Source organism: Pediculus humanus, genomic scaffold (genome assembly GCF_000006295.1).
Source record: "Pediculus humanus corporis 1103172107574 genomic scaffold, whole genome shotgun sequence".
NCBI classification, from domain to species: Eukaryota; Metazoa; Arthropoda; class Insecta; order Psocodea; family Pediculidae; genus Pediculus; species Pediculus humanus.
In genome coordinates this window covers 942,088-964,322 of record NW_002987189.1, presented here as the reverse complement: position 1 = coordinate 964,322, position 22,235 = coordinate 942,088, and the positions used below count along the sequence as shown (strand labels likewise).

The following is a 22,235-nucleotide window of genomic DNA, read 5'->3' as shown; positions in this document are numbered from 1 at the left end:
ACCACGACAAAATTATTATTATTTATATTTATTTCTCGTTAAACCGGATCGGGAAAATTTTTTTTTTTTACGACTTTTAAGGATCAGACGCCAGGTTGAGAAAAAAAAAAGATTTGTGAGAGGTGAACGAGTGATGAAATATCAAGGGTAGATGAGAGGTTACACAGGTGATTCTCCCACGGAAAGTGGTTAAAGAAAAAAAAAAATTCTACGCGTACACTGGTCAATGACTGTGTGTCCCTCCCTGTCTCCCTCCCTCCCTACCTGTCTCCCCGCCTGCCTTATTCTCAGGGAATTTTTTTTTTCTCGAAAAGACAACAACCGAAATTGACCAAATCATTGACATGCTGATAATACCTTTCAACTTCATTTCGCCGTTGATCCCTCCCCTCCCCCCGGGGAGGAGAAATTCGATACCAGGTAGCAATCGTAGAACGTCGTGGGATCAACGATCGACCATGCGCAAAACTTCTCATTTCGATTTTAATTTTACGAGACGTATGAACGCAATTAAAAAAAAAAAAAAAAAAAAAAAAAAACTCGAATTAAAATCAAGGTACGAAAAAAATTTCCCGAATAATTTCCCAACTATTATTATTATCATTATTATTTTAAGTGAAAAAGAAGGGGGATGGAAGAGGGGAAAAGGGAGGGGCGATTATTAAATTTTTTTTAAAAACCTCCCAAAAAGAAAAAAATTGATCGAATACGTAAAAAAAACTTTATTTCCCTTCCCCCCACCACTTCCATCATCACCGCCGCCATCCGCCGACGCCACAACCCGGTAAAAAAAAACAAAAAAACTTTTCTACTTCCACGTCTTTCAGAAAAAATAGAAAAAAAAACGTAAGACTATCATAATTTTCACGAATGAAAAAAAAAAAATGTAAAAAACAAAAAAAAAAATTTATATATATATATATATATATATTTAAAGTATTATCTGATGACACGTTAAAAAAAACGAGAGGAGATGGAGGGGAGGGGAGGAAGAAGGGGGGAAAAGAAGAACATTTTAAATTGTTCGAAAAGAAAAAAAAAGAAAAAGAAAAAAAAAACTTTTTTTTTTTTTTTTTTTTTTTTTTTTTTTTTTAATCGTGGTAGAAGACTGGCGACCTTATATATTGATATGAAAAAGTTTTTTTTTCCTCTTCTTCTTCTTCCTTTTTCTCAAAGTATATAAGTAGGAAGAGAGAGAAAAAAAAAGGAAAATCGGGGAGAAGAGGAGGAGACGGCAGTAAATACGCGAAAAGAAAAGAAAAGAAAAAAAAAAGTTTTGTTAATTGCAAAAGACGTCCCGATCGATGGGAAAGGGCATAAACGGTATTAGTTTTCGGCGCCACGACAAAACCTAAAATATAATAAAAAAAAAAAAGAAAATTTGGATTTTTTTTTCTTTGTCGAAATGTCGCCCGTAAGTTTTCGATACGCACGCACCCGCACGCACCCTCACGCACACGCACGCACATATAAAAAAAAAAAAAAAAAGGCTCCAACGTAATCGTTCCTTTCCATCGTTGTTATCTTTTGTCTTCTTTGGACTTTTCAAGCCCTAATTTTCATTCCAGACTTATTCTTATTTTTTTCCCTCCCTCCCTCCCGACCCCACCCCTCTTTTCCAGACCTTTTTTTCCAACCCCCCCTCCACTTTCTTCTTCTTATTCTCATTTTTTTTTTTTTTCTTTTGCCAATTTGTCTGATTATCTGATGATTCGTTCTTTTCCAAAATCTCATTTATTCGAATGATATTTTTTTTCTTTTTCTCTTTTCTTTTCTTTCCCTTTCCCCCTCCCCCCACCTCCTCATATTATTCATGTGATCGACCTGGAATTATATTAATCGTTCGCGACAAAGGATATTTTATCGGTTTCGACTGGGGAAAAAGGTCAAAAACCTCTCCTCAACCTCTCCCCCTCAACCTCACCCTTTCTCTCTCTTTTTTCCAGTTTGTTATAAAATTACGAACGTAAAATAAATTTTTCTTATTACGGCCCTGTCCATGTTTTTTTTTTTTTTTTGCAAAAAGTTACACAATCGGTTAACAAAAATTTTCTGACGAGTCATAACGAAATTAACAATAACAATAATAATAATAATAATAATAATAATAAAAGAGAAAAATGAATTTATTATTTCATCCCTTAACCCTCACATTATTTTTTCGGGGAGAGAAGAAAGAAAAAGGAAAAATTTCACGTGTTTAAAAAAAAAAATTTTTTTTTTTCCTTTTTTTGGGAAACCATCTGCAACCACGACGACAACCCTTAGTGTCAAAGGGTTGCATTGCAGTTGCAACCGGTTACATGCATGGAAACAAACGAATCGACAAACAAAATTATTATTGTCTTTCATTGACAGCTTTTTGATGTCAAAATTTTTTTTTTTTTTTGAATTGAATCATTATTATTATTATTTTTTCTCCATCGGATAATAAAACAACTTATACCTCCCCCCCTCTCTCTCATTCACTCTCTAACTCCCGCATCATCATCATCACATTTTTCCCTAAAACGGAAAAAACAACCGAACTCCCTCCTTTCCCTCTCTCCCTCCCCAACAACATTTCGTACGGCGAGCCACCCAATCAACCAACCACCCACCCACTCATCCACCCACTCTTTCATTCACTTACCAACCCCATGAAAATTTTTACATAATCGTAAATTGCGTATTTTTATGCGGACGGTATTCGGGTGGTTGACGTTGATGGTCTCGTTTTTGTTAATTCACTCACACGCACGCACGCACGCACGCAATCTCTCTCTCTCTCTCTCTCTCTCTTTCTGACAAAGGGATTTGGTGTAAAGAACGATATTAGGTAAATGAAATCGCGATGGCAAATGTCGGACAGATGCGAATGCGAAAAGTTTGTCAGATTTATTTATGACGTCAATCGTGACGTCATAACGACGTAATAACATTGTTACGAATTCACGATTCACGCCGCCACGTAAAAGCATAGAAGGAAGAAAATCGGGTACCGCCGCTGACGAAGAATCGTCGTGTCGATAGACGGTCGAATAAAATGTCGTGGCTTTAGGGTAAAAGGGGAGAGGAGAGGAGGGAAGGGGAAGGCAATCTTTAATTTCGCGTGTGCGTCCGGCGGGCGGTTTTTCGAAAACTATTTCCGCCGCCGGTATCGAAAATATTTTCGGCGGTGGCGGTACCGCCGCCTCCTGGCGGGGATTTCGCAAAAACCTTAAATTTTTTTTTTTTTTTTGGTATTTTCAGGCATTTTTTCTTTCTTTATCCAACCGATACGAATCGATCGATCTAATTTCATAGAAATGTTTTCGACCCGACCATTTTTCAAAAAGGGTTTAACAATACACAATGAAAAAAAATCACAGATGGCTCAACGGATTTTTCGTCGGACCCACACACACACACACGCACAATCAGGTACAAAAAAAAAATTATGGACAAAGGGGTCACTACCACCGCTACCACCACCACCACCACCACCACGACAATCACTAAAAATTCAAGAACAACCTTAAAAAACATCTGGATGAATTTTCTATTATTGTATCAATATATCCTCATACCTTTTTTACTTCTCCCCCTCCCTCCTCCCCTTCTTCTCAACCTTTCTCCCCCTTCTTCCCCTCTTCCTTCCTTCCTTCCTTCATTTTTCATTTATTCATCATTTTTCGCATATTTTTTTTTTTCTCTTTCTCATCATCCAGCATCATCTAACCTTTCATAACGTTAATATCATTTCTATTGTTATTCATCGGACAAAGATTTACCAAAAAAAAGGTTTTCATACTTAAAACTTCCGTCGGACATATTGATAATAATAATAATAATAATAATAATAATAATAATAAAATTCATTTGTTATTTTCAGGGTCTTAAACCTTTTTTTTTTTTTAATCGAGTTCGTCGTCACATCAAGTTCGTGACTACCTGAATTGCTGACACCTGGCTCGCAAATTGGAAAATAACCGTGTAATTTATATATAGTACAATAAAAACTGGAATTATTATTATTATTATTATTATTACTTTTATCGTGGCAGCAGATTAAGAAGAGGAAAAAAAAAATGCAAAACGTTTAAGTAATTAAAAAAAAATTCAAGTTTCAAGTTCGGTGATATCAAAAAAAAAAAAAATAAGGAAAAATGATTTAATGTTCCCGTGAAAATTAATAATAATAATGATAATAATAATGATAATAATAATAATAATAATATTAATACCTGGAAATTTGAAATGTAATCTCTTAAATATTTTTTTATTTTTATTTTTTATTTTAGTACCTGCTCGAAAGCTCGAAAACTTTTTTTTTGTCGTGCCTATAAAATTTATTCTTCCGTTTATCGCAAAGATTCGCAAACGAAGAAAATTTGAAACGATTCTAATGCCACTATTGTAATGATTAATAAAAAAAAAAAAAAGCAAGTAAAGTAAAATTAAGTATCTTGCATTTTGGTATTAAAATTAATTTTTTTTTTATCCCTGTCTCTCTTTCTTTTTCTCTCATTTTTTCCTCTTTCCCTCTCTCTCTCTCTCTTATTTTCATTTTCTCTCTCTTTCTCTGTTTCTCTTAGTTTCATTCTCTCTCTTTCTCTCTCTGTTTCCTTTTCACTTTTTTTCATTTTTTCTCTCCTTTTCATTCTTTCTCTCATTCTTTTTTTCTTCTTTTCATTCTTTCTCTCATTCTTTTTTTCTTCTTTTCATTCTTTCCCTCATTCTTTTTTTCATTATTCTCTCTTTCTATTTCTCTTTTTTCATTCTTTCTTTTTCTCTTTTTTTCATTTTTTTTCTCTCTCTCTCTCTTCCCCAAAAAACCTTTCGTGCAAAATTACAAAAAAAAAAAAAACCGATAAATTAATATTTAAAAAACGTTTGTATAGGCGTAGTAATAATAATAATAATAATAATAATAATAATAATAATAATAATAATAATAATAATAATAATGATAATAATAATAATAATAATAATAATAATAATAATAATAATAATAATAATAATAATAATAATAATAATAATAATAATAATAATAATAATAATAATAATAATAATAACGGAATAACAATGAAACGTGGTTTTAAACCGATGATAATTTAAAATAATCCGAAACAAATCGTGAAAATAATAATAATAAAAAAAAAAAAAAATTCATTCAACCTTAGGCCTATAATCAGGTTCGATTAAATATTTAAAAAAAAAAAAAAAAAAAAAAAAAAAAAAAAAAAAAAAACTTGCAAGCTGGCAAATTAATAATACGTGTAAATGCAAAAGAGGTGCATTACACATTAATCAAATTCATCATCATTATCATTATCATTATCATTATTATCATTAGCATCGATTAACCTAAATTTAATGTTTTTTTTTTTTAATTAATTAATTAATTTTTTTTTTAATAAATAAAAAACTCGTTCGTTTAGAATTCAAAACGGATTAACCTGTTGTTAAGTTGGTAGCACTTTCCAATTTCCCTCCTCCCCTCTCCCACCTCCCTGTCGTCCCCCCAGAAAAAAAAAAAAAAAAACTTCCGTCAAGTGAAATAATCAAAGACTAACTATATTATTATTTACATTTATTATGATTTTATCGAATCGAATCGAATCGATTAATCGATCAACCGTTAGCCGATACGTATTATTATTATTATTATTATTATTATCATCATTACTATTTTATTTCATCATCATCATCATCATCATCATCGTCATCATTCTACGACGTTTTTAACCCGGATTTGAAATTGTTTCTTCCTACGATTTCACGGAAAAGATTGAAAAAAGAAGGAGAAAAAAAAATGTCCACGTCACACCTTAACGCAACAACAACAACAACAACAACAACAACAACAACAACCGTAAATGAAATATTCGATAAAAATTGAATAATAGTTAAAAAAAAAAAAAAAAAAAAAACGCAATCTGTTGACACGTCAGAAAGAGAGAGAGAGAGAGAGAGAGAGAGATGGAGAGAACGAGAAAGAGAAAGAGTGAGAGAAAATGAAAACAACGTTTTCGTATCCGGGTATCATCACAAAAAACAAACGCAATCGCAATATGGCGGCGAAATTTAAAAAAAAAAAATTTGAAAAGTCATCCGTCGTGGAAATAGATTTAAACAAAAAAAAAAAAAAAAGAAATATGGCTTCCCCAAAAATTAACGACGTGACGTGAACCGAATATACTTTTCGTCGTTGGCATTTTTACAGATTGGAAAAATGTCGTAGCCGTCGTCGGCCCTTTCCTTCCCCTCTTTCCCCCCACTTCCCCTTACGAAATGAGAAAATGATACTATTGAGTCGCATCGTTAAATCCGCGTCTCATCAATAAATGAATGAGGAGAAGTCGAAGAAGAAGAGTTTCTTTTTTTTTTTTTTTTAACATAAATAAATAATTTTTTTTTTTTTTATGAACCTTTATGGGACTCATATTAGATTCAGCATCTTAAACGAATAATAATAATAATAATAATGATAATGATAATAATGATAATGATGATGATGATGATTATACGACGTAGTGATGACCTCTCCGGAATATCATTAATATTATTTATTTGTCGCAACGGAGGAAAAAGACACACACAAAAAAACGTTTAATATTAATAATAATACGACAAACAAACAAACAAACAAACGGTCGGACGGTCGGAACGAGACAAACAAACAATCACAGTCGGAAACGGTTTGTCACGATAATAATAATGATACTTTTTAAATTTTCTTTTTTTTTTTTTTATGTATACGCGCGCGAAAGAGTTTTTTCCAAGCTCCGAACCCCCAAAAAATTATTATTATTATTATTATTAATAATAATGGGACGAATTTGTAAAACGATATATCGAACTCGTTATTCTACGATAGTCGATAAAAACGATTAAATTATTTTTTAAAATGATAATGATAATGATGACAAAAAAAAAAAAAAAAAAAAAAACAAACAAACTCACAGATTAAAAAAAAGTTTTAAACAAAACCGACGCAACAATTTAGGCCCCCTCCTTCTTTTTATTATTATTATTATTATTATCATTATTATTAATCGCGTTATTAATTATTTAATTAAAAATAAAATAAAAAATATAAAAAAAAAAAAAACAATGAAAATTTTTTTTTTTTTTTTTTTTTTTGGTTTTTCCCCTTTACGAAAAGTTCAAAATTCGACATCGATTTCGATAACTCGACCACCAAGCGAGATTTTTTTTTTTTTTTTCTTTTTCAACTTTCCTATCAAGTTTTATTATTATTATTATTATTATTATTATAATGACTTATTTAATTATTTAATTATTATTATTATTATTTTTATTATTAATATTAAAAAAATTATGGTCGGGGTTTTATTATTATTATTATTATTATTTATTTATAAGTATATATATAGTCGTTTTAAAAACATAAAAAAAAAAAAAAAAAATGAAAAGCAGACGACGACGACGACGACGACGACGGGAAAATAAAATAAAATAAATAACAAAAAAAAAAAAAAAAAAAAAAATGTCAAAGTCAATTTAACCAACCTGTTGCTCTGGTTGTTGGTTTTTGTTTTTTTTTTTTTTTTCGTCTGATATTCGAAATATACATAATACAAAAATAAAAATAAAAAAAATTTTCCGACCCGAAATCTTTTCCTCCCCTCCCCCCCCTCTCTCTCTCTCTCACTCGTATTCTCCGTCTCGTATTCTCGTAATGTTTGTTTGTAAAACTCAAAAAAGGCGGACGCGACAACGCAAACAAAAATATTTTTTCCCTCGTGCGTTTTTTTATTAACGCACTTCTTAGTCACGCCACTGATCATCATCATTATCACGCAACCGACGACGACGACGACGACCGTCTCGCTGACTTTTAATTTAAATGATTACGCGCGCGTCAGAGAAAAGTTGGTAACACTGTTTCGATCAACCCGAATACGTCACGAAATAAAACGCTGACTGGATTGAATTTATCGAAAACGTCTTTCCTGAACCCGAATGATTTTAAATGTAAAAAAAAAAAAAATGGCGACCGCGGAAAAAAGCCGAAGAAATCGCCGAGTTGATGATAATAATAATAATAATAATAATAATAATAATAATAATAATAATAATAATAATCGACGAATAGAAAAAAAAAAAAATTTAGAAATAAGAAAAAAAAAAAAAGGTGAAGGTGGACGAGGAGAAGATGAAAGGTCGTTGAGAAAAAAAAAAAGAATAAAAGCTAAAAGAGAGAGAGAGAGAGAGAGAGAGAGAAAGAGAGAGAGAGAGAGAGAGAGAGAAAGAAGGAATGAAAAAAAAAAAAAAAAAAAAAAAAACTTGGCAAAAAGACATTCCGGTATCTATTTCTGGTAAATGGGCAATAGTGAAATAACGTCCGTGGCGTCCGTGGCGTCATTCCTAGACTTGGATTACGTCCAGTGTGGTGGCGGTGTGCGGGCGTGGTAGTGGTGGTGGTGGTAGTGGTCGAGGTGGTGGCAAAGAAGGAGAAGAGAAGAGAAGAGGGGGCGGGGGGCTGGCAAGAGGTAATAAAAATTGGCGTCTTCATTTCGATTAAAAAAAAAAAAAAAGAAAAACCAATCATTGAACAAAGTTTTCAATGAAAAATTTTTTTTTTTCATAAAAATATTTATCGTAATTCTAACGTCGTTAACGACAGAGAATTTAAAGACACGATGAAAAGAAATGGAAAAAAAAAAAAACGTGTCAATAAGCTTCCTTTTTCCCCCTCCTCTCCCTCTCTCACTCCCTTTCGACCCGCAAACAAACAACCAAAACCTCAAAAACCTTTTTTTTTTTTTCCCCCATCCTTTTGTAAATTAGTTTCAAATTATTTTTAATGACTTCGAATGTTTGTTGCAAAAAAAAAATATTTTTAATTTATTTAGGCAACAAGACGAATCATCATCATCATCATCATCATCATCATCATCATCATTTCCTTTTTTTTTTTTTTTTTCATTTGCGACACAGAGAGAGAGAGAAAGAGAAAAAAAGTAAAAGTTTTTATATTATTAATACGTATACAATTTTATTTACGGGGAAGGAACGAGAGAGGGTCGTAAAAGAAAATAAATAAATAAAAATCAAAAATAATGAACACGTGGAAGGAGATGAAAGAAAAGGTAAAGAATGAAAAAGTAAAAATGGCGCGGGGAGAGAAAAAAATTACGAGAAAGTAAACAAAATAAAAAATAAAGAAAATTCCATGTTGTTGTTGTTGTTGTTGTTGTCGTCATTGGAAAACGAACTGAATGAGTTTGTTTTTTTTTTTTTTCTCTTCAGAAGGAAAGAGAGAGAAAGACAGAGAGTGAGAAAGTAAGAGAGAGAGAGACAGAAAAAAGAAAAGTTTTAATGAGGAAAACTCGGATCAATTATTATTATTATTATTAATAAGTTTCAAAGTGTTTTGTTGTTTGGTTTTTACACACCCTCGCACCTCTTTCCCTCCCCCGCCTTCCCCCCCCCCACATTCACACACGCACACAAAAAAACCGTTACAAATAAAAAAAAAAAAAAAAAATGTAAACATGCAATTTTACTTCTGCCACGTTTTAAACTCAAAATAATAATAATAATTATGATGATGTTTTTCTACTTGTAATTTTAAAAGAAAATTTTCAAAAGTTTTTCACCCCTCCTTCCTTTCCTTTACTTTTCAACTACTTTTCGTGTAAATAGAAAAAATTTATTAATTAAGGATGAGAGAGAGAGAGAGAGAGGGAGAGAGAGAAAATAATCGTGAAATTAGATTAATACGATTTTTAAGCGCCAAAACTTTCAAAAAAAAAAAAATCAAATTTCATCATTTGTTCATTCATATCGTGTCAATAAAAAAAAAAAAAAAAGACGTGAATGAATACCAAAGCATCCGTCGTACAAACGGACGAACGTGTACGCAGAATATTTCGCGGAATTCGCGGGTTTCGCGGGGGCGGGGATAATTTTTAAATTAAATTTGTAAAATAAAGAAAAATTAAAAAAAAGACGACGACGTAATCATTCGATTTCAATAAGTACGAAAGAGAGAGAGAAAGAGACACACACACACACACGCACACGCACACGCACCCGGTGAGAGAGAGAGAGAGAGATTAAATATATATAAGCAAATCAATTGCGAAAGACAAATGAGTTTTGGAATGATTCCAGCGTGATATTGCTTCACACTATTAAAAAAAAAAAAAACCGTTCGAAAAAATTATTATCATTATTATTATTATTATCATCATCATACGATTTCTTCCTCGTTTTAATAGAAATTAATTTAAACGAACGAACGAACGTGAGTGCGTGCGAACGTGCATGCGTGAGTATTAAGTGGGTGGATGAAAAAAAAAAAAAAAACGAAATGAATTTGAAAAATAATAAAGAGAGAGAGAGAAAGAGAGAGGAGAGAGAGAGAGAGGGAAATAATAATAATAATGATAATGATGATAAAGTTCAAAACCTCGAACGGCCCCGAAGATTTGCGACGTGTCTGACACGGTTACGTCTCTAATCTGGCGTTAATCCAATCAACAAGGAAACTAATTTTTTCTTAAAACTTTTCGATATATTATTATTATTATTATTATTATTATTATTATTATTATTATTATTATTATTATTATTAAGAGGTTATCAAATAAAAATGACCCAATATAATATTATTATGAAAACCACTCGCTAAGAAAATAATAATAATAATAATAATAATAAAAAGAATACGTTCGAATTCGATGACAAAAACGTTTTTCGTCGAGTTCATCATCATCATCATCATCATCATCATCATCATCATTCGATTTGTAGGATACGAACGTTTAACTTTATCGATCGATCGATCGATCAATCGATCATACTCATTCATTCATTCTCATTCACAATCAATTTCACAACATAATCAATCAATCCCACCACCACCACGCAATCGTATTCAACCGTTAATTATGACGTATAATAAACGCGTTCGAACGCGAACGTTCGTTAAAATAATAATAATAATAATAATTTGACATATCGATCGACGAACTATCGGGAAATACGCGTTCGATTTTCTATCTCTCTCTCTCTTAACTATCGTTTAGAAGGTCGAACATATACATGATGGCGCCTCGGGTTTTTCTTTCTTTCTCTTTCTAATTTGCACATTCTTCGCGGGATATATATATATATATACATAGGCGCGGTTTTTTTTTTTTTTTTTTTTTGTTGCAATAAAATACTTTTTTCAACTTCGTTACAGGGAGGTAGAGTGAGAGAGAGAGAGGGAGGTAGAGAGAGAGAGAGAGAGAGAGAGGGAAAAACTTCAACTTGTCACCGATATCAAGGCCGATGATAAAACAATTTTTTTTTTTTTTTTAAATCGACTTTTCTAGAATTTTTTGTAATTTAAAAAAAAAAAAAAAGGTGGAAGTTATTATTATTATTATTATTATTATTATTATTATTATTATTATTTTATGAATTTAATTAACGTTTGAGACATAAAACGTATCCCACCACCACCATTAGGCCAAGGTTTTGCGTACATTTTTTTAAATGTTAATTGTGCGTGCGTGTGCGTGTGTGTGTGTTCAAGATGAAAAGAGAGAGAGAGAGAGAGAGAGAGAGAGAAGCTTTTATGTATGAGTTGTATACGCATATACACGCACACGCACACACACGAATCAGATGATGTGTGTTTTTCTCACTGTTAGCTGAGGTGTGAAAACGTGATATTATAAAAATAATAATAATAATAATAATAATAATAATAATAATAATAATAATAATAATAATAATAATAATAATAATAATAATTTTTCTTCTTAGTTGATACCTTTATTAAGCGGAAATGAATCGTGGAGGCAGTAGGCGAAGTTTTTTTTCTACTACATGACGTGGGAATTTAATTACACGGCACTCAAAAGAATTTCATAGTTTTATGTTACGACTTTGACTATTTATTATTTTACATTATTATTATTAATAATAATAATAATAATAATAGCAACGCGAATGCCATTTGCTAAACTTTTTTTCTTATTCATTCGCTTTAATGTAAATAAAAAAAAATTTCGCGAAAAATTTAAAAATGGCGTCGTTAAACGATTAATTTTATTATTATTATTAAGACGTTTTTCCCCTTTTTTTTTTTTTTTTAGAAAGTGACAAATCTCAAAAAAAAAAAAAAAAAAGCGAGAGAGAAAACAAATAAAGCGTGTGTGAGAGAGAGAGAGAGAGAGAAAGAGGGAAAATAAAATAAAAAAAAAAAAAACTTTAAGAACGTTCAACAGGTGTCTGCTGTTGTTTTTGTTTTTGTTACGTGTCCCGATGTTAGCTAAAAGCTCAGCCAACATGATGCGGTTGTGAATTACAACAATCAGAGACAAAAACAAACAAACAAAATTGGATTTTATACACTAGAAAATCTCCTCCCACGATCGCGCACGTACACGCACACAAACACAAACAAACACAAACACCATTTATTTTTTTATTGTTTTTTTTCCTCCTTCTTCTTCTTCTTCTTCTTTTTTTTTTTATTTCATTCTTCAAAAAAAATAAAAGAAGGAAAAGGAAAAAGAAAACATCAAAGCCAATACGTATAGATATAAAATGAATAAAAATAATAATAATAATAATAATAATAAAATGTATCTTATTTCTAATGCCACGTTTGTAAACAAAATCTCGCGCCGTGATTAATTTTTTTTTTTTGTTCGGAACGTAATAATAATAATAATAATAATATTAAATATCACATCATCGATTTTACTATAAGAATTTTACGGCAGACGACAAACGACAAACAACAAAGCAATGGCCGAAAAATTTTTTTCTCTCTCTCGAAAAACTTCTTACATTAATTAGCATTTTAATTAACGCTTATATCTATTACATCGAAATTTTACGTTAGCTCGCTCGTTCGAGGGGAAATGAGGGAAAAAAAAATCATCATCATCATCATCATCGATAAAATCTAGACAGACAAACAGACGAATAGCAAGAAAGCAACAACCGACACCGACACCGACAACAACAACAACAACAACAACCGCAAGTAAAAAAAAAAAAAAAAAAAAAAAAAAAAACGCGCGCGCGCGCGCGCCAACGACGACAAATAACCGAATTAAGAAAATCGTCATAGAGTAATAAACATTTTTCTTTAAAAAGAAAATAAACAAAGGGTTGATTTTTAAGTTGGCAATACTTGTTACCCCGTACGGAAAATAAATAAACATCACGTGACCGTTTAACTCGATCCATATTATATACGCATCGTATTAATTTGATTATTATATGGATTATCATCATTAATATTTACCAGAATTTTTTTTTTTTTCCCCCCGAATTTATTCGTCGTTTGAGTTTACATTCGAAAATTTTTTCAACGTCTTCATTTTTTAATTGGACAAAAAAAAAAGATGAAGAAAATGTGCAAAATTTCAACAGAGATTTATTTATTGAAATGGTTTTTTTTTTTTTTTTTTTTGTTAAAATGATGCAAATTAAAAATTAAATTTATGTTTTTTATTTTTTTTTTTTCTCTTAAAGATTTAAAATATTTTCGAGCCCCGAAAAAAAAAAAAAAATAATAATAATAATAATAATAATAATAATGATGATAATAAAATTTTTTTTTTTAGGCTAACGTCAAACATTTAAAAAGTCGCATGTAAATTTTTGAAATTTTTTTAAATTGATCCCGAGTTTAATTTGAAACGACCAATCGAGCCTCATTCTTTTTACGTTTCCGATTTTAAATTATTGTTTATTTTAAAATGACTTTGACTGGTTTGAAAAAATCAATTACAAAACCGGACAACTTTCAACGAGTTTACATTTATGAATAAATATTTTAAATTGAATTAAGCAATTATAAAAAAAAACGTTGTTAATTCAAGAACGTAAATTGCGAAATTTTCTTACGAAAAAAAAAAAAAAAAAAAAAAAAAAAAAAAAAAGGCTAAATGAAATATGGCGGCGGGGCTCCTGGTCTTATGCTCGATTTTTTTTTTTTTTTAAAAAAAAAAAAACGATGCCGAAGGAAATTTAATTTTTAATTTTATTATTATTATTATTATTATTATTATTATTATTATTATTATTATTATTATTATTATTATTATTATTATTATTATCATTAAATTTTTTAATTAGGAATTAAAAAAAAAACAAAATTTTTTTTTTTTCCTGCTTGCCACGACGCGGTTTCGAACGTCGTGTCAATAGACACGAGACAACAAAAGGAAAAATTTCCTTAGCAAGCTAAACTAACAATTCGTTATTTTTACGAACGCCATTTTGTCATCCCTCCCACTTTCCACCCCTCCCCCTCCCTCCCTCATCAACACGGCATAAAATCCGCCATTTTCTGTTAAATTTAAAATTAACCGATTGCGAAACGGATTTTTTAAAAAAAAAATTTGGCAAAAAAAAAAAAATTTTTTTTTTTTTTTTCATCTGAAATTTTTTGTAAAATTTACGCGGCGCGTTGGCGAACAAACTATCATCATTATCATCATCATCATCATCATTAGCCTAATTACATGTGACATGAGAGAAGATGAATACAACCTCTTCGTGAGAGAGAGAGAGAGAGAGAGAGAGAAAAGTTGTTAGAGGAGAACGAGATTTTTTTTTTTTTTTTTATCCAGAATGAATATAATCGAATTTATTAACGCCCCTTTTTTTTTAAATCATCAAACACGTTCGATGCAAACTCCAGTCGGTGATAGTAGCGATAATAATAATAATAATAATAATAGTGATAATAATAATAATAGTGATAATAATGATGATGATAAAAACTAGGACGCGACATCGATTTACCCGTTAAAATATTCAAAAAAATTTTTACGAGAGAGAGAGAGAGAGAGACCTTCTCCAGTCGTGCCCGAGTAATGGCGGTAGTGGTAGTGGTGGTGGTGGTGGCAGTGATACCAACCAACGATTTAAAAAAATGAATAATTCGAATACTCACTCGATACTACATTGAAACGAAAAAAAAACCAGAAAAACAACCTTCGATGATGATAATGTTTAGTGTGCGTGCGTGTATTTTGCGTGTGTAAAAAATTTTCCTAGACGTCCTTCACCTTACCCCCCCCCACCCCCCACACACAGGTAAAAATGATAAGGAACATTCGTATCACGGGGTGGTAGGAGAGGGGAGGGAATGGGGGAGGGGAAATTTTTTTTACATGCGTTTTCGTCGTATTATCAACTACAACTATCTTTTGTGTCAAGGTTAATGGCGAGGACGCGGATAATCACAGAGGTGTTAACACGTGAATCTGTTTCGATTTTATTTCTCAAAGACAAACCGAGAGAGAGAGAGAGAGAGAGAGGGGGGGGGATAGAGAGAGAAGGGAAAAGAGAGAGAGAGAGAGAGAGAGAGAGAGAGAGAGAGAGAGAGAGAAATTGAGGCCGACTTTATTTTAACCCACCGGATAGTCTTGAATAAATTATTAAGGTATTTTATTTTTGAAAATTTAAGGTCGCGTAACAACCAACAAACCATTTTCATTTTCCATTCGTACGTATTTTGTTTGTTCGTTTGTTCGTTCGTACAAACATTCCGCGCGTTTGTTTCCTCTTTTTTTCCTATCCCATTCTCGCAAATCGAAGACAAAAAAAAAAAAAAAATGCAAATAATCAGGTTTTTTAACACAAACGACTTGTTGCGAGTGTCTTTTTCATTTGTTTCTCACCTTTATCATCGTACCTGTTCTTTTTTTTTTTTTTTTAAATGAAACCTTACCGCCGCGTATGTCGGTCCACAAGATACAGAGGAAAAAGGAAAAACCCATTCTGGACAAGATGAAAATGTGAGAGAGAGAGAGAGAGAGAGAGAGAGAGAAACGAGTTCCCGATCGGATGTTTTATTCTTACGTAATCAAGGTCTTAACATTATGATGCGCTCGCTAAGCGTTTTTTTTTTTTTTTCTTATCGGCTCGTATTTTAATGCGTAATTTAATTTTAACAAAAAAGTTCCAGAAAGAGAGAGAGAGAGAGAGAGAAAATGACCGCACGCATAAAATCCACAATAATAATAATAATAATAATAATGCGTTTGATTAATGAAATGAAAGCAGAAGAAAGTTTCGAATATAAACAGAATAAAAAAAAAAAAAAAACGTAAAAATATTACTTATTTGAATTTTTTTCCATATGGGAAAACGAAAACGAGAGGAAAAAGAAAACAGCAGAAGACAAAAAAAAAAAAAAAGGAAAATTTTTATTAAAATGAAAGAAGAAGAAGGAGAAGATGATTGAAAACCGCAGATGGAATTAATTTTTCAGATTCGGGGATGATTCTGTTTTTCACTTTGAAATTTCTCCCCCCCCAACCCCCCCCCAACGCCGTGTTTGATTTCAAATTTTTTACATTTCAGGAAAAAAACTGGAAAACAAAAAAAAAAAAAAAAAAAAAATTTGTGGAAACGAAAACTATCGAAATTTCATTCTCTCCCTACTCAATCCTACCCTCCTTTACCCTCACACACGCGATATATTTTTTTTTTTTTTAGAATTTTTTTTCCCCCCCTCCCTCTCCCCCCAAACAAACAAAAAAATTCCATATAAAACTTATTTGTTTTTATGCAAATTCAAAATCTTTATTAAAGAAATTTTTCTCGAAAAAAAAAAAAAGAAAAAGGCAACATGACGGATTCTTTTTTTTTTTTTTTTTTGTTATTGTTTTTTATTTGGCTAAAAGAAAGAGAAAGAGAAAGAGAGAGAGAGAAATAATAATAATAATAATAAATGGAACAAATTTAAAATATTTTTTCACATACGTACATATCAGTACAAACTCTCAATTCGAAAGACGAAAGTTTTTTTTTTTTTTAAAAAAAAAAAAAAAATTTGTTTTTATAATAAAAACTCGTTACAAAAGAGAAAAACAACAGCAGCCGCAACAGCAACAGCAACAACGACAACAACAACAACGACACGACAGAGTGATTTTTTCAATTTCAAAAACTAACCGAAAAACAAAACAAAAAAAAAAAACAGCAGAAGACAAAAAAACAGCAGAAGACAAAAAAAAAAACAGCAGAATACAAAAAAAACAGCAGAAGACAAAAACAAGTATAATTGCAACAGATAAAATTTCAATGTGCAACGTATCGAACGATTCAGGTTGGCACCACTGTTCGTGACCGATAATTACAAATACTCGTTACACGCGCATTTTGATGTAAAAATGTTTTTCCGAATACCTTTTTGAACAATTTAACCGAGTTTTTTCGCGTGAAAATTATCATTATCATTATTATTATTATTATTATCATTATTACTATTATCATTATTATTATTATTTCAATTAAAATGTCCGAACCGAAAAAAAAAAAAATTAAAAAAATAAATTGTTTGTAGTCATAATAAAACGAATACAAATATAAGTTAAAGAACTAATTTTCTCTCTCTCTTTCTCTGTCTGTGTGTGTGTCTCTCTCTCTCTCTCTCTTTCTATTTCTGTGTGTGTGTCGCTCTCTTTCTATCTCTGTGTGTCTCTTTCCCTTTCTATTTCTGTGTGTGTGTGTGTCTCTTTGTCTCTGTCTCTGAGTGTGTGTCTCTATCTTTGTCTTCCTGTGTGTGACTCTCTCTCGCTGTTTCCGTACGTCTCTCTCTCTCTCTCTCTGTCTCCGTGTCTTTCTCTTTCTTTCTCTCTCTCTCTCTCTCTCTCTCTTTCTCTCTAATTAAATGTTTCGTCACATTACAAATCAAATCGTCAAATTTTTCTTTCCCATTTGATTGCCATTTTAAATAAAAACATTAAAGGAATGAAAACGATAGTACCTACTCAAACTCGCAAAAATACCCGTCAACTATTTAATAATGAGTATAAAAAAAAAAAAAAAAGCGGTTTAAATCAAAGGAAAAAAAATTAGTAACATTGAAAAAAAAAAAAAAAAAAAAATACGATTGGGAAAAAACGTGAAGCAGAAGAAAAAAAAAAAAAAAAAAAAAAAAAAGGAGGCGAACTAGTAAGAAAACGAATCATTTCGAGGTTTTTCTTTTCGGTATATAATATCGTAGTAGGAAAAAAAAAAAATTTTTTTTTTTCTTTTTTTTTCTAGAAGGAGCTTTTCAAGGCTTTTTTTTTTTTTTTTTAGTGATACAATCCCATATAGAACGACGTGAGTCAATAAATCAAATCAAGTCTCGACTACCACCTCCGCAAAATGAGGGGGAAAAAAGAAAAAAAAAAAAGAAAAATTTTCTTCGAGAGGTGAGAAAGAGAGAGAGAGAGAGAAACAATCGAACGTTAATTTTTTTCCAAACGTTTTCACTAGTAATAACAATAAATTTTTTTTGTAAAGAAAGAAAAGGGTAATTAATTACTCTTTTAATAATAAATTTTTATCTTAAAGAGTAATAAAATTTTTTAAAAAATGGTTACAAGGTAGGAGTGAGTGGTGGTGGTGGTCAATGAATTTGTTTTCCCAAAAACAACCGAAAAAAAAAAAAAAAAAAATTTCAATTAATTTTTCTTATACCCGACAGAAATAGACCGACCGACCGACCGATCGATTATTATTATTATTATCATTATTACAAAATAATGTTAATAATAATATTAATAATAATAATATTATTAATAATAATAATAATAATTAATAACATTATTATCATTATTATTTACCTTGAATTTTAAAAATTACGACCTTAAAAAAAAAAAAAAAAAAAAAATCTATTTCATAATTCACGGTTTGAAATTTTTCCACGGGAAAATAATAAAAACTATTATTATTATTATAATTATTATCGGTCGCGTTAACGCATGCGCCTTTTGCGTTTTTCCCCCCTTCCACCCCTTTCCCCTCCCTTCCTTTTCCCCCACCCTCCCTTGCGAGACGATTTTTTTACGCCGCGTACTCCCAAACTATACACACTCACACACACACAAAACTCAAAACGCGTATAAAAATTTTCAGGTACATCGATCGAGTACGTATTTAAAATCCTGAGAAAAGAGAGAGAGAGAGAGAGAGAAAAACAGGTATCCGTACCCGTAAGACTTTTTAAAATAATAATTAATAGCAGAAATTAATTAAAAATTTCTGTTAAAAACTTGAATTAACATTTTCGAGAGAGAGAAAAAAAAAAAAAAAAGAAAAGAAAAAAAAATGGCCGTCAGTTAAAATTAAAATTTAAAAAAAAAATTTTTCGGGGGGTGGGGTGGGATGGGGGGTCTTTAAGAAAGAGTTAAAATAATAATAATAATAAATACGTGTTTAATACGTGCGTCGTGAAGGAAAAACAAAATGCCATCGAGAAAATTTCATTTTCGCTACAAAAAAAATATTGGAAATAGCGGAAGGCGCCAAAGGTTAACCTTCAACCCGAAGAAAGCTTTCCGATTTAAATGATAATGATAATGATGATGATGATGATGATGGCTTCGAGCAATATTATTAATTCGAGGGAGTGTGATAAGATAACAACCGACAAATCAACCAACTAAAACTTCCTTGTACGCATAAAAAAAAAAAAAAAAACTAGTTCGGACAACCGGATTCGGCTTTTTCTTCATCTTCTTCTTAACGGGTCCGTTATTTCACGGCTTTAAAGAAGAGAAAGAAAGAAATAATAATAATAATAATAATGATAAGAGAAATTCCAAAGCTACGGACTGGACCTGGTACGTAAAGAAAGAGGGAGAGAGAGAGAGAGAGAGACTACGTCCTGACCTAAGCCCGAGTTGCGGTCACGACGAGCGACGGCTCAATTTCGAAATATTCATACGCCTTAAAGCTCTGTCACGAGACAGAATATTCACAAAAAAGAATTTATTTTTTATATAAATAAATTTGTTTCGCAAGGATTTCGAAAAAAACCGTTTGCCGCAACGGCAAACGTAGCGGCAAACACCCCCCTGTCCTCTCTCCGTCCCACCCGTACCCCCCCACCCGATCGCATTATCATTCGTAATGGTTCCAATGAGGCGCTTAAGTGTCACGTAATCAAAGAACGACGACGACGCACAAATATTAATACTAATCATCATTATCATTATCGCTATTATTATTATTATTATTGTCGACTAATTAATAAGAAATAAAATTTAACGAGTTACGCGTACGAATGATGTCAGTCCCATAATAATAATAATAATAATAATAATAATAATAATAATAATAATAATCGTAATTAATTATTTTCGAATAAAAAAAATTTTTTTTTTTATTTGCCGGAAAGACAAAAAAAAAAAAAAATGCGCGGCAAAAAAAAAGCGCGGGAAAAATTTTTTTTTCAAAATTTGTCAATTTAATGTAAATATAAATCGTTCGTGACCTGCCCTCACGAGTATGATATTTTTCCCATTACTCGTTATCGATGATGGTAATAATAATAATAATAATAATAATAATAATGAAACGGACATCATTTTTAAAAATTGACTTTCATATTGTTCGAGAGATTTACAACTGGTTATAAAGATAATAATAATAATAATAATAATAATCGGAACGAGGTAAGAAAGAGTTTTTAAGGTAGCAGATCGACATTCTTTAACCTCGAGGGTTTCATTCGAGGTACGCGTCCCGCAGGAACAACAACAGCAAGAGCAGGAACAGGAACAGCAGCAAAACCAACAACCAAAGAACAAAAAAGAAAATAATAATAATAATGATAATGTATTTACCTTCCATCCGGCCGAACTATTGGAATCTCCTTTATCTTTGAAATATGGAACATTTTGTACCATCCACTCGTATATCTGAGATAGAGTTAATCTCTTTTCAGGTACACTAGCAATCGCTTGCGTGATGAGATCGGCATACGACAAATTACCCCAGGCGTTTCTTCTGGAAGAATTTTTTTTCGCTCCCGGAGCTGGAAGCTGAACGCCAAGCAATGACCCGTCCAACTGAGGTCCAATTACACCGACGCAACCTGAACAACAACAAAAAAAAATTATTATTATTGGGCGACAAATTATTATTATTATTATTCAAACTCTTATATAAAAATTAATAAAGTGGAGAAAAAAAAAAAAAATTAATGATAATGATAATAATATTAAAAAAAAAAAAAAAAAAAAAAAACGAAATTTTTCAATGGAATTCGGTCAAAACCTTTGTTAACCTTCGTTTTGTGATACACCTTCCAGCGAATACCTAAAAACAAGAATCGGCGCGTGTATGCTTACGTAGCAAGAACGAACGAAGGAAGGTGTTGTTGAGTAAAAAAAAACGCTTTCAGGCACACGCGGCAGGTAAATTTTAATAATAATAATAATAATAATAATAACTGGTAGCGTTTCCGGTGTAATTTTCCGCGTTTAGTTGTTTAAAGTACGCCTGAAATTATTTTTAAAAAAATTCCTTTTACTTCGAACCTACCGCGCGAACCCTTTCGAGTGTACAAAAAAAAAAAAAAAAATTACGAAACGGACAAATTTGAACCTGGCAGGTACGTTGTAGTATGCACTCGAATATACCGACGGGGTAATAAACTTTTATAAACGGGGGAATTAAATTTCGTCGACTAACCTAAACGTTGTGGGTTTACGCCACTGATCGTTCAGAAACTGAATTCCCAATGACTCACAACCGAACGTCTTCGCGACAAAATGGCAAAAAAAAAAAAAAATTTTTTTCGCTGACATTCGACTCATACCTAATAAGGATTCGTACCATCACCTTCACCACTCCCCCCACTACCACCACCACCGTCACCCTCACCGCCACCTCGACGTGTACGTAGCCTAAACAATTTCAAAGGTTTTGACGCACTCATTCACATTTTTTTTAAATTGTAAATTTTTTTTTTTTTTTTTTTTATACCTACCGGAATCGATGTGAGGAGGACATTTTCCATTTTCCTCCTCCTTAATATCGATATCAGCATAATTTTCAGGTCTAGGTAGCGGCCAGGTATTCGATCTGGCTCTTGTTTGCGGTTCGAAACCTTCTAATTCACTCATTTGTGGTTCCATATTTATTATAAACTAATAATAATTACTTATATATATATATGTATAACAAACAATAACAGAAATAACAAGAGAAAAATAATAATAATAATAAACTAAAATCAATTAATTTGATTTAACTATTAATAAAAAAAAAAAAAAAAAACTAAAAAAGAGCTAAATTAGCTAAAAAAAAAAAAAACAAACTAACTAACTACGCGGAAGCGCTGCCATTTTAATTTTTCTTTTCTTTTTTTCCTTTTATTTTCCTTTTTATTTATTAATTTTTAACGATGACGAAAAACAAAAAAACAGTTTTTTTCATCAACACTCAAGTTTTTTTCAACACAAAATAAAACTTTTTTTCAATTTTTAAATACATTT

At 31.2% G+C, this 22,235-nt stretch overlaps 1 protein-coding gene across 1 annotated transcript; it reads right to left on the bottom strand.

Moving 5' to 3' along the window:
- Positions 1 to 20,355: 20,355 nt before the first annotated feature.
- On the bottom strand, positions 20,356 to 21,863 carry Phum_PHUM222020 (forkhead protein/ forkhead protein domain, putative; the record flags this gene model as incomplete). The annotated part of the gene is made up of 3 exons (XM_002425791.1): positions 20,356 to 20,361; positions 20,580 to 20,830; positions 21,728 to 21,863. 3 exons carry the CDS (start codon positions 21,861 to 21,863, stop codon positions 20,356 to 20,358), a joined length of 393 nt encoding a protein of 130 aa, XP_002425836.1.
- Between the last annotated feature and the right edge of the window lie 372 nt (positions 21,864 to 22,235).